Here is a 13923-nt window from a genome sequence, read left to right as displayed (position 1 = left end):
ACATTAGCCAAGATTAAAATGAAGGAGAGAATCCTAGAGGCAGCAAGAGAAAAGGAGAGACAGTTACCTACAAAGGCATTCCCATAGATTGTCAGCTGATTTTTTCAAAGGAAATCTTACAGGCAAGAAGGGGTGGAAAGTAGTATTCAAAGTCATGAAAGGCAAGGACCTGCATCCAAGATTGCTCTATCCAGTAAAGTTCTCACTTAGAATGGAAGGGCAGATTTTAAAGCGCTTTTCAGACAAGGTCAGGTTAAAGGAGTTCATCATCTCCTAGCCCTTATTATATGAAATATTGAGGGAACTTACCTAAGAAAAAGAATAAGATCAAAATATGAACAGTAAAATGACAACAAACCCACAACTTCAACAACTGAACCTAAAAACAAAAACAAAAACAAAGACAAACTAAGCAAACAACTAGAACAAGAACAGAATCACAGAAATGGAGATCACATGGAGGGCTATCAGTGGGGAGGGGGTGGGGGGAAAATGAGGAGAAGCTACAGGGAATAAGAAGCATAATTGGTAGGTACTAAATAGACAGGGGGAGGTTAAGAATAGTATAGGAAATGGGGAAGACAAAGAACTTATATGAAAATGACCCATGGACATGAACTAAGGGGAGTGGGGTGGGAAGAGAGGCACAGAACAGAGGGGAATAAAGGGGAGAAAAAAACGGGACAACTGTAATAGCACAATCAATAAAATATACTTAAAAAATAAAATATGTAAAAGAATATTTTCCTCTGAAAAAAATTAGGACTGGTTGAATTTTATACACATATATAAAATATATATGATTTCAAACTTTAAAGTTCTTTTCTTTCTTATCTCCAATTTCCTCATTTTGTTTTTATTTCTAGAAAACGCTACCCTAAGTTTTCATTCATCATATCCACTCCCTGATTCTTAACCAGCGCACTGCCTTCTCCTGGTGCCTCAAGGGGAGACGGGCTCCCAGCACTGCCCAGGAAAAGCACAGGAATGATGGGGCTTGTCCCACTGGTGAGCCCAGCCCTGACGGCGCCAACGGATAAACTGGAGAAGACGGGTTCCATCCGAACCAAAATGGGCTGATGATCCTTCTAAGCACCTTACACCTGAATAATTAATTTTTCGTGAACACATTTTTATCATATACACACATATATTTATTTACTCCAATTCCTTTCAATTCCACGAGAACTTTGTTTTACTACAAGCCGAGAACTACGCCTATGCTTTTAATAAAGTAAAACAACATTAGGATGGAAACAATTAGATGTGTATTATTTGCCTTAGAAATTCAACAGGGAATACTGAGGCAATATTATTTTCCTCTGAATTTCAACCCAGACTTATGATAAAGTTAGCCAGACAATAACTGTCATATTGACAGTAAATGTTACTTCTAAAATTTTTATGGAAAGTGAAACTTTGTGAGATCATTAATATAAGTGCTTGTTTCTGAAACAGTCAGGGACTAAAAGATTTTCACAGACCTAATGGAAGTACAAGTTTTGAGACGACGGGCAAATCCCTCCCCACACAGAACACAAGGACAACGCCAGCAGCCCCATTTACATCGCTGGTCTGACTTAAAGAAGAAATGAGATATTGTTTAAAGAGCTGTAACCTTTAAAGGACTATGCAAATACTGGCTGTTAACTTTATTTTGGGGTATTATCAAATTAGAGGCCCTTAGAGCCATAGATAAAGGAAGCAGATGGGGTTTAGGGTTCACTGTGAAGGTAAACTTCCACCGGCACAGACAGAGCTCCCTGTAGTGATGGAAGTGTGACCTGTGCTTCCTGGCAACCAGCCACAGGCCCCTGAGCACCTGAACATGGACACTGTGACTAAGGACGTGAACGTCCACGTAATTTCACTTTCAAATTATTTTAAAAGTATATTTTATTGGACTTGAAGGAACTTCTAGAGCTGCAGGTGATGACTGGCTACCACACTGGGCAGTGTAGCTCTGGTCATGGTCATATTTTTTTAAAAGTAAAAATGAAAGATTTTAAGGTGTAGTAAAATTAATTCTTTCTTTATTTTTTAACCCTCACCTGATATGTTTATTGATTTTAGAGAAAGAAGAAGTGGGAGAGTGAGAACCATTGGTGTGAGAGAAACATCGATCAACTGCCTCCCGTAGGGGCCCAACAAGGGGCTGACCCCATGACCTTGCAGTGTGTGGCTGACACTCCAACCCACTGAACCACCTGGCCAGGGCAAGTCACTTTCTTTCTTTATGTTGTGAAAATGTAATTCTAATAACATTTGCTATGAGAACTTCTTAATACAAAGGGACTGTCGAATGGCCATCCCACATGACCAAAAAAGTGAAGGCTGGGGCACCCTACGCCATCTACTGGTAAAATTGTTCACACAGAGGTTGTGTCTCCATAGCGACACACTGATATTCTGACTCTGCACAACCTCCACTGGAGATGAGGCCTTGAGAGAGAAATAACGGCCCAGACATCTTTGGAGAGTAAACACCTACGCAGCGTCATTCTCATCTAGTTTTAACCTGAAGATGCATGTTTATGAAACCACAGCAAATGCCAACGCCAGAACATCCAGAGACAGAGCAGCGAGGCTGGGGGCTCAGCGCACACATGTCCCTCGCAGGGCCTGCAGTTGACAGGATGGTTGCTGCCCCTCCTTAGACTGGGTCTAACAGTTCAGTCCTATGTCCACAGTTCACACAGTAACCACTGGGTCACACAGTTCAGTCCTATGCCCCCCTCATAAGATTTAAACTCTTAATGAAATTCTGGATGGTGTTCAGAGAAGTGACTACGATGGACACCTAACTTATGATGTCCAAATGTCTGGTCCTTTCCCTACAATGGTTATGGAAACAGCTTAAGCATAACTGGAAGGTGAAGCATTTAAAAAGAAGGAATAGCCCTTACTGCTGCGGCTCAGTGGGTTGGGGGCTGTTCTGTGAACCAGAAAGTTGCCAGTTCGATTCCCGGTCAAGGCACATGCCTAGATTTCAGGTTCAGTCCCTGGCTGGGGGGAATGTCAGGCAACTGATGGATATTTCTATCACACATTGATGTTTCTCTTCTGCTCTTTCTCACTCCCTTCCTCTCTCCCTAAAATATAACAAATAACATCTTAAAAAATGAGAAGGAACAAAGTTGACCTAGTCTTGTAACTGCTTTCTTGGGTAGAGGAAAACCTATGTTAGTAAATGTGACCGTCTTCCACACATCAGAATTTCAAGGATCCTACTTTTTTTATTCCGTGAAGGGGAAGATACACAATGCATTTTCACTTGAGGGTAAGGAAACACTTCCTGAAGACATCCTAAAGTGCCGTGGGTGTGTCTCAACTGCCTGGGTAGGCCTCACTGCCTCGGTCAAGGTCCATCGAAGATGCCGGGCCTTTCCCTCACCAGGCCACCCTGCCACTCTGTCCCTAAGCTCAAATATGGCTTCTTCTCTGGACACCTGACCTGCACACTCGAGACCCCAAGCACTGGTATTGTTTACACAGGATACCAAGATATTCTGTTCAATAATATAGTCATCTAGCTTAATTTCCTTCAAATCCATAACCTTCAGCCCCTCATTTTATCCAAATTAAAATAGCCCAGACTTCCTCAACTTTGCTGCAAGCACGAAACTTTTAATAATAAGGCATGGCGGGGAAAAATGCCCAGTGCCACTCACTCTCTAGACCACTTTCAGGCAGGTCGGAGCAGCAATCCATCTCCTGGGCTCATTCAGAATGCCCCATCCTGCCATGTTGACGAAGGAGACTTCCCCTACGTGTTGTTATGCTTCAGACTTCCTGCCTTTCACCCCAGTGGCTGGTGGTAATTCAGATTTATTCATATCACCCTGACACACCTTTCTAGGGACCCACTACCAGTTTACACCTCCACGGCAGTCCCAGGGGGCAGCGGTGCCCCCTGCTGGTTAGCACACCAGCTGAGCCATGGGCGGGCAGCACACAGCTCGCCTGCCCACTCACAGGAATGCCCATGAGCCACGCACCACTACGCTGCGCAGTGACAGGTCCACAGCGGGTCACAGAGTCCTGTGGGCAGTGCTATTCTATCTCAAAGGGGGTTCCTATTACTTTAAAAGAGCTGTTTTTGTGTGGGAGCTTTTATTTATCCTTTATCATAAAACTGGTTAAATGCATATGGTTAGTAAGCAGAAAAATCTCACGACTGAAACTTCAAAGTCCCTTTTCACAGTGTAGCTTTTATATGAGGCAATTAAGGTTTTTTCTCTTCATATTCCACTCAGTTTCCTCTCTTGCTTCACACTTTAAAGGAGTTGAGATCACTACTAATTAGTGTCTTGTGCAACATGCTAGCTGCCCTGCCCAAAGCGCAGGCACGCTGGGGCCTCCGTCCTACCCTTACTGACTCCGCTCCTCAACAGAGGCCATTTCCAGATTAAAGAGATAATATTTCCTTCTTAGAAGCACCAGTGCAAATCCCTACAAATACAGTTTTCTGCAGAATAGCTGAATCAGCATTTTTCTTTAAAATAAGACAACCATTGCCTCTTCTCTATACTTCTTTCCAGTGGCTTAAAGTTCCTGTGTTCTTTGCCAACAACCTAAAAAAGAATTTCCCTGTCCAGCACGGTTTCCATGAAACGTCTCGTGACGTCTGTCACAAGCACATTGCTTTCCTTTTGCTACTTTTAGAGCATGTGCACTTATTCCCGTTTGTTGGATGAGGGGACTACAGTGGAGGTGTGGGGAGTGCTCCAGGCACACACCACACTGTACCTCTTAAATCAGCTCTTCTGACCAGTGCACCAGCCCGTGAAGCCACCACGTCAGCACTGCACACAGCATTTGGTAATTGTGGCAAACACTGAGAGCTGCCCACCCCTCAGCCACTCTTTCGACCAGCCCTTGCTGGGTGAGCCTGCCTGCTGCTGTGGGGCCTAAAACGCTGGAACTGCCCCTTCTGCCCTCCCTTGCACCAGGTGCAGGTGCACCCCACTGCTGGACTATGGGAAGGCCCTGGGTGGGGGGAGCCTCTGACAACAGTATTTCCCTGACAAAAGTGAGGGGCGAAGACACTCAGTGCCAGCTCTGCATTCGCTGGACACCGCGGTTGAAGGGCTGGTGCCGGGAGCTGTGGCATACGTCCTGTGACCATGGGGGAAGGTCGAGCTGACCAAGAAGAGCAGACCCCAGCCCTGGCATCGTCGTCCAGCTAGAACTCCTTATCGTGTTTCACTTCTTGTTTCAAGAGGAGAACAAAGCCCTGATATTTAAACCTGATGGTCAGGCATTCTGTTACTTGCTGCCAAAGCACCCTAACTAGAATCCCACAGTGATAATAACAGGAGGAAGGGGAGGAAGGGGAGAAGAGGGATACAGAACAGTGGCTACCACTGATTAGTACTCACCGTATGCAACGCACTGTGCAGGGCACCTAATATGAATTATCGAACTTATATCACAGAGACTTTTACTCCTACCTTACAATAAGAAAACTAAGGAACAGGGAGGTTATATCACTAGCGTAAGGTTACAGAGCAAGCAGAGAGACAGCTGGGGTTTTCACTCAACGCTGACTGATTCAGAGCGCAGATTATTAATTGCCACACAAAAGGTCTCCAAGGATCTGGCTGCAGAGATGGAGGGCCTGGAGGAGGCCGTGTTCCGGGCACCGCCTTGTGATGGGCACTGACCTTTTCCGCCTTCTGGTGGAAAACGGAGGACATGTCCAGCAAGGTGCTGCGCTCGTCCAGCGCGGCGGCAAATGCCTTCCACTCCTGCTCCAGCTGATTCGCGATCTGCTTAATCTGCTGCGAGGCGTAGTGGCCAGACTCCACCAAGCGATTGGCCACCGACATGATCCGGTTTATGTTGACATACACGTTCTGAGAAAGGGGCAGAGAAAGAGGGCTCCTTAGGGGAGGGCAAACAAGAGGCTTCTTTTAAAACACAGGAATAGCACTTTCTGAAAAATGGCCTATTCCCTTATCCCATTTTAAATGGCAGAATCACCTGCTACGTAATAGTACACATATTTGCCACGTGGATTTCTATAAGCTCTGCAGATTAGTTCCCATTTCTGTTTTTAAGAGTGGAGAATCACAAACCAGCTAGCTGAAAGTCATATTGTTAGGTCCAGAGCAATCAAATGCACAAGTGTGTGCACACAAATATACTATTACTCACTCCTTGGCTCCTGATCCTGAAAAGGGTCCAGATGGCAAGCCTACCAACCAGCAGTTACCCAGAACTGCAGGGACCCAACATTTTAGTTTCTAAACCACTAAATATGTACTTAGCAATTCAAGGCTATTTGTGTGAAAACAAGCTCTCCTTTTATACAATCCCAAATCATCTTTTCAGTGCCAGCTGAAAATATTTTGTAAATGGATCCACTTTCTCCACGGAGAATGAACTGGGGCACAGAACGATGCTGAGTTCAAATGTCAAATCAAGCCTTTTTACTCTGTTGAAATTCCTATCTTCAGGTCTACCCATTTACTGCAAAATAAGGGACCGAAGCTTAAAACAAAAAAGAACCCTGAATGTTTTGCAAAGCAAGTTCTCGTCATGGTATTTCCCTTTCCACCTTCGATATTCCAAGGGTCCTGTTACAACCAAGGCTTGGGGGCCATGGCGGGGAGATACACACCTTCAACGAAGCCCAGGCTGCTTTTTTTCACATACTTATGATTTCTTTGTGGTGCATCAGAACATTCCCACTCTCTGTGGGCCCCCCAAAATCACAGACACAGCTTTGGTTCCTCCCAGCCTTGCCCCTGCGTCTCGTCACCTTCCCTGTCCAAATTCCTCTACATTTTCCCTCTCTTCTTCCCTTCCTACACTGGTCCTTAGGGCCAGTCTCCCACTGCCTGGCACCCAGACCTCAGCAAGAGCTGCACGGTTGTCACCTGTTATGCAGCCCACCCACGTAAGCGTCTTGGGGGATTCATTTGTCCATTCTTTCCCCGTACCTTCTTTCACTCAACTTTTCCTCCATTTCTGACCCAAACCTGAACTAAGTAGAGTCACCTAGCTCTGGGATCAGAGAGCCACGGACGTCAGCGGCTGAGACACTGTTCTGGGCTGTACCCACATGCTGGGACCAGCTAACAGATGGCCAGGTGTCGAGAGTGGCAGCGAGAGAGCACACTCTGTGAGGCTGTGACAGCCAGTGAAGGCCACGATCAGTGGGGAACTGGCCTCGCTGGCTCCTGCGGCATGAATGTTCCCATGAATGTCCTTTAAGTCAAAAGCAGTGCCTCCCTTTCTCATAGCATACTCTCTCTCTAGTGACAGGTAACTAGGATCACTATGTTTGCTTTCTCTACATCCTTAAAGAGGCAAATCCACCCGCAAGCTCTGTTAGGAACACTTCAAGCAGAGCTCTCTGTTGGAATCCTGACAAGAGCTGTCCATTCCGATGGCTGTACTGTGGGGCCCACTGAGGGTACTCATTGCCCCTAGAACCCAGTACAGTTTCCTGCATTACATTCATGTCCTTCAACAGACTGTGCTCACAGACTGCAGGGGACCGGTCGGTGCCTGACACCTTCATCACGTCTCCATCACGTCTGGGGCTCAGCAGCCTGTGCTCAGACGCGACGGCCCACACTTCCCTGCATCGATGGAAGCACCCTCACCTCCGTTCTTACCAGCACTCCTTCCAAAGCATCTGTGAGAGCTGAGTGAGCACACTTGCTGGTACCCCTTAGATGCTTTCTTTAAACACTGTCAACTTGGCATATTGATATTTATCGATAGTATTCTCCTTTTTCCAGAAGCATTTAAAACGCAGTGAGTAATGCAAGAAAGGGCTGAGGTTAACAGGCCCTTGTTCTCCACAACCAAATGCCAAGGCTAAGGATTCGTGGAGCTGCTGAGAGCAAGGGGCAGGGCAGGCCTGGAAGGCTCTCCCCAGTCCTCACCCACACGGCACAGGGCAGCTACCACATTCCTTTCCTTAACACTTCAACTTAGAAACACAGTAGAAGTGTATTGCAGGAAATCAGAAAGTATACTTAAGCCAAAAAAGAAAAAAAGCCCATACTTTTCAAAGTTTCTTGTTTTAAAAGTATTTTTAATTAAATAGATGAGATCACTGACAGTGGTAACCATTCATCGAATATTTACTATGTGTTCAGCCCTATGCTTAGCATTTTACATACGCAAAGAAAACAAAATAATGTTAATGGCATGGAAGGCGGACATTATCCCCACTTCACCAATCAGGAAGCCAAGGCTCCGAGTTCAGCGGCTGGCCCAAGGTCACACCGTAGGTAGGAGAGTCAGAGTTAAAAACCTTTGTATTCGCAACCCACGCTCCTGTCTCCCACCTCATGCTTCCTGTTCTCTGTTGATGCCTACATCTGTCATGAACAATGCCAAAATGTCCTTAAATATTTCTGGTTTTTAAAATACATGATAGAGTAGACTGAATGTGCTTTTCAACACTAGCTGAAGTTTCAGAATATTTTGAAAAACTGGCCGAAATTTCATCTAAGAAGCCGCCCTCAAAGGCAAACATTTCAGCTCTCCTTACCTATGTCATGGTAAGGAGATGATTTACACCAGAAATTCTCTTCCTTAAACTCTAGGACCGATATCAAATGCTTTGATGATGTCTATTATAAAAGCTGTCTTGTTAATAAGTCTTTGAAACTTCCTCATTTGAAGCACTTAGCTGATCAAACTTTAATTAAATGGCACCTTAATTAATTTGAACCAAGACCCTATCTATGTACTGCTTCAATGCTTTGAAACAAATGTCCCAAGGCCTAAGAGTGATTCATTCTCACAAGGCTAGTCAAAGTCCAACCCCAAACTCCTTGTCCTTGATGAAGAACTTTCGAGAAGCTTACTTGCCTGTAGAAGCAACTATATAAACTGTAGAACATCACATCATTTTTAGTTATAGTAACTGCAAAAAATGTAACAAAAGTGCCATTCAGAATTCGGAACTCTGGTTTCTGTGCTGCAGCCCTGCCGCAAGCCTTATCTGGTCGGGACAGCCAGGGCTGTCCAGGGCCCCAAACTCAGAGAGAGCCAGGGGACGCCAGGCAGGGCTGACAGCCGGACACCCCAGTCCTTCAGGTCAACTTGGGAGGAAACCTCATGTCTTAGGAGATGTGGGGTATGCCTTTGAGGTTAGAAGCAGCTGGTTAATTTCTTCGTCTTCAAGAACAGCCAGCATTTTGATAGGGTCTGTTCAGGGTGCGCACTAGGCTTCTGTCTGACAAGCTTTTCTGGGATCCTACAAAGTCCCACACTTAGAGGTTAGCTGCCACTACAGGGCCTCCCAGCGGCACGCTGGGATGTGCTCTGTGCAAATGCCCCCACTTGCTCAAATATTTTCCCACACAGCATACATCGGTTCTGACAGAATCTTACCATACAGTTCATAGCAAAGTGGTTGTGCTGTGTCTGAAGCTCCATTGCATGAGGATGGCTGGTCCCAATCTCCGTGTAGCTGTTCAGAAACAGGCCCTTGTTGTGTGTGATCCAGTCAAACATCTATCAGAACAAAAAAGACAACCCGGAATCACTCCAGAAAGAGAAATGACTGATGGGACTCCAGGAACAGGGCTAAACACAGAAAAGGCAACATCCTCCCTTTGATAACCCCTCAGACATTTGGGCCCAGGAGATTCTTGACTTCTCAGAAGTCAGTACAGTCCTGAACTTGCAGGATCTATAAGAAAATCTTATATAATGGGTTTTTTTTGCAGGTGAAGAATTAAGGAGCAAAGGTCTTCATATTCCCCAGGCTAATTAAGAACTCAAATCTGACTTTCAACCCAGCTCCCCTGCGACACTGCTTAACAGGCCACACTGCTCTCCATTAACAACCTGTTAAGGAAAAGTGAGGTTTACGGTCTCCCGGTGGGCTTTCCTACACCCTCAGATTACAGAAAGCAATTACAAAGACCAAAAGACTGCATTCTTTAATGTAAAAGGTATAAAAGAAACCTGGGAAAATGCAAAATACAAATTTACTGTGAAAATAAAAACAGATTGTGAAAACACGAACAAAGACATCTCTCTTAAGGTTCAACGTAGATGCTACCTGGAAGGGGACAGCAATTACACTGTTCCCAAGAAAACATTCGTGGGGAAACAGCCTATCAGTTAGCACAGCACTGGAGTGAAGGCTTGAGCCAGAATACCGGAGACGGTCAGCTGCTTTTCTAGTAATTGAAGACTTTCTAGTGTCTCTGACAAGGCAGTACTTAAAACGTAAGTACACTGAAAAATGTGTCAAAAGCTTATTACCAAATAACAATACAGAATGGTCACTTTCTAAAAGATCCTTTCAATATCAAAGATTTCTAGTGTAGTTTTTTTAATTTACAAAACATTCCCCATCCATGAAAAAATTTCAATGAGCTCAACTGAAGAGAGATCAATTCACCCACATTCACGGCTTGCAAAACATTCCCATAAATAAGTGCTCTGTTTTCAAATGGCTACGAGTGAGCTACCCAGCCACTGACAAGAATTCTCACTGACTGGTTGGTTTGTCTGGGGCACAAGAATAAAACATGAGACCATAAACAATTGTTGCCTGTGTTTTCCAGAAGGCATTGTTTTTAATGCACGATTCACATTTTGTTTAAAAAAATCTGGTGTTCTCTCACTAGCTTTTCATATGTGGAAGGGCAGTTATTAGCAAAAGACACATATATGCAATTACTGCTTTCAATGGCATACTCTTATACACTTTCCACTCTTTTAGTTGACAGTATCATTCTCACCTCTCTTACAGGCATTCTACTGCAAGCTCTCGGTAATAGTAACCCAAAGTTTCTAAAATAGCACTGCACTGCCCAAAGAGTAACACAGAAAAGCAGATGCAGGGTGCTCTCTGCACTGACACCTGCCGCTTCTAACCAATGCCATGGGAGCACCTTACCCCACCCCAGCCCTCTCTCTTCACCACCCCGGCCTTGGCCGCTGAGACCTAACGATTCAGAAAGCTTCCCTCCACATCTCATGTTAGCGTCCCTCTCCCCTCTCCTTTACCTTCTCAGCATCCTGTTCAAACAGCCTCAGCTGAAAGCACTGGTCCAGCTTCAGTTTCCTCACGTGCCACATCTGGTGCAGGTGCTGCCGCGTCGAGTGCAGCCTGTCCAACATGGCAGACACCTTGGGTAAGAGGCTCTGCAGGTCTGCATTGCCTGACCCTGAGTTCTTTTTGGGAAAGCTGTCACTGCTCTGAATCCTCTGGAGCAGCTTCTGTCCCTCTAAGTCCAAGTCCTCTATGGGGGCCTTAATCACCTTCTTCTTCAGCTGGGAATGCTCCTCGATCATATTCCGAGCCCCGTCTAAATCCTGAGGCAACTCCTTCTTGGCTAGGATGTCTTGAAGTTCCTCCAGCCGAGACAGCATGTGGGTTGCATTGCTAATGTAATCTTCAAAAGCAACTCTGATTTCAATCCATTCCTCATGGTTGTATTCCAAGCAGCCATCAAACTCGGGCGTTAGCTGAGAAGGATCAACTACTTTGGTAAGGCCTTCTAAAGAGACCATATTTGTCTTAAGGGGGAAAAAAATATGTATGAGAAGATGAACCAACTCTACACAGTCTTATCACAAAGCAATTAGCAACACTTAGTCACAGATTTTCAAACTTAAAGCATGTAACCTGTTTATAGAAAACATACTGCACTTTGTCCTGGCCCCGTAAAAATACATGTAAGTAAAAGAAGCACTATGGTAGAGCCGGTGAAAATAAACCTATCAGAGCAACACATATATACTTAGAATCATACGTATTTCATGAGTGCTAAAGAAATTTGATTTCTTTCCAAGAAAGTGGAAATTAACCCACGTGGGCACATTGACTGTGAAAAGTATTAAAACGCGAAGTACAGGGCAGATGATTGAGAACCTTCACTTTTGTCAATGCAGACTTCCTCATCCATGCCACTCCGCGGTCTCATTCCCAACAGAGAACTCTGTCGAGACTTCTCGCTATTTGCAATCAAGCTAACATCTTGTTCATGGGCTTCAAAAACCCTTTGGAGCACACCCCTCCCGCCAAGGATACTTATTTGCAGACTGCTTATCAGGTGACTGGTCAACACTGCTGTGGCCAAAGCACCCTCACTGGTCTTGTTTCCTAAACTCCACTGCATCGAGTAACAGATGAGAAGATATGAATGACCTTTTCTTGATGTAGAAAGTATACAAGTGTCAGCAAGAAAGCTGGCAGCAGTTCTTTTCAGAATGGGGAAGATAGAACAGTTCATTCACTGCAATAATCCACCACGATCCTGAGCAGTACAAGTGTTGTGTGTAATCTGCACGGTGTGACAAAGTTTTAGACAATTACAACCCAAAGAAGAAATTCTAAACTCACCCTACTACCTGCCAGGTGTGTTGCAGGATTAATATAGAAATTATGCCTCAAGGAGAGCATGAGCAGTCTGGTGATTAGATGCACAGACAAAGGTAAAGGAAGAAGATTTGTGGCCTAGACCCAAAAGACAAAAGACAGTATAACCTCCCCCCCCAACCTGTCACCTCCAGCCTTAGAGAAACCTACAGCTGCATCTCTGTGCCGTTTGGCATTAATAAACCACAGAGGGCAGGAGAGCTAGAAAGAGGGGCTGTTTCTGATGGAGGATCGACTGAGAGTTCATTCCCTTCTCGTTTGCCTGGACTTTTAATAAAGTCCACAGGGACAAACAAGCTCAGTAGAAAAACCAGCACAGACAACCTTAAAGGCCCGAGGGAAAGAGCAAATTTAAACTAACAAAAACTTGCATGCATTATTTTGCCAAACCATTATTTCTGCTTAAAACATGTATAATTAAATACAATGCACTTTAAATTGTGCATCAAGATAATTGTAAGACCTAATAAATCGTCCTCCAAAATCATTTCTAATTGTATATGAAGATAACAGGTTTACTGGTTCCAGGTTTCACCTAAATCTCTTGAATGTAGTTTCAAGTCTAAGTTAAACTCAGATTTTAGGTTGAAAATCAGTACCATGGGAGGAGTTTTAAAAATGCAGGTAACATGCATGTGAAAACACTTTGAAAAGTGTAACATGTAACATAAAGCCTGAGGATTAAAACCAGATGAAGTAGTCAATGCTATTGGTGCTGTTGAAGGGGACCAAAGTCTTGCCGCGCCAAAACAGGTTTTTTGGGAAACTGATTTTTAAGCTGGTTATTAAGAAACAATAGGTTCAGAAAGAACCTTTGACCCTTTACCTGCCTCAAGGAATACAGACAGAAAAAAAAACAAGGAAGAGAACATCACCTTGGCATCATGATATAAATTAAAACTAGGCAAAGCCTGTTTGCCGGACTCCTCTCTGTATCCCATTGTTTCTGGGTGGCCCAGCAAGGATTTGTTTACTATGAGTCTGTTCTTCATCATCTACCTGTGAATTTCCTGCTTTCCCTTTGAAATCCCTCCTTTCTCCTTTGTCCAAAATGGCCCATAAACCTCGACTGCCCAACGGGCCCTCAGGTCTCAGACTCTTACAGTGCTCCTGCACGGACATCCAAAATAGATTTTGAACATTTTGTTAGTCTGTCTCATGGGGATTTGGTTATTAGATCAGCCAAAAAACTTGGAATGATGAAAGAAAAATAACTTTTTTGAACCCCGACACTGTTTACCTTAAAATACATGAATAATTTCAATGAACCCTAAGGTTTAGGAAAGTTGCTAGAAGAAGTGAAAGCAATCTATTATGATTATTAGAAAATATCCAAATTGTATTACAGAACACGGCATGAATCCAGGTTCATACTGGCTAGAACACTTTTTCCCACATAACCTTTCTCATTAAACTAACTGCATCACAGCCTTGCCAGAACCTTGGTGGTGTAAGGAGAGGCTGAAGTGCAAAGATAAGTAAGTTAAGAGGTTGAAGTCTGTTTTACACACTGTCTGCAAGGCAGCGACCTTACCTACCACCCAAAACCAAGA

At 44.4% G+C, this 13923-nt stretch overlaps 1 protein-coding gene across 6 annotated transcripts in view; it reads right to left on the bottom strand.

The window, feature by feature from the left end:
- Positions 1-13923, bottom strand: part of TRIO (trio Rho guanine nucleotide exchange factor) — a 328151-nt gene that overhangs the window by 184083 nt on the left and 130145 nt on the right. For all 6 annotated transcript variants that reach the window (XM_037063022.1, XM_037063020.1, XM_037063018.1 and 3 more), the window contains exons 5-7: positions 10996-11508; positions 9364-9486; positions 5667-5858 (exon numbers count right to left, since the gene is read on the bottom strand). In XM_037063022.1, coding sequence (XP_036918917.1) covers positions 5667-5858; positions 9364-9486; positions 10996-11508 — 828 coding nt within the window. The remainder of the gene's footprint in view (positions 1-5666; positions 5859-9363; positions 9487-10995; positions 11509-13923) is intronic.

This window comes from Sturnira hondurensis, unplaced genomic scaffold (assembly GCF_014824575.4).
Source record: "Sturnira hondurensis isolate 20B ecotype Veracruz unplaced genomic scaffold, ASM1482457v3 Scaffold0014384, whole genome shotgun sequence".
Classification (NCBI taxonomy): Eukaryota; Metazoa; Chordata; class Mammalia; order Chiroptera; family Phyllostomidae; genus Sturnira; species Sturnira hondurensis.
The sequence above is the reverse complement of the archived record's forward strand: the minus strand, read 5'-3'. Positions and strand labels throughout refer to the sequence as shown.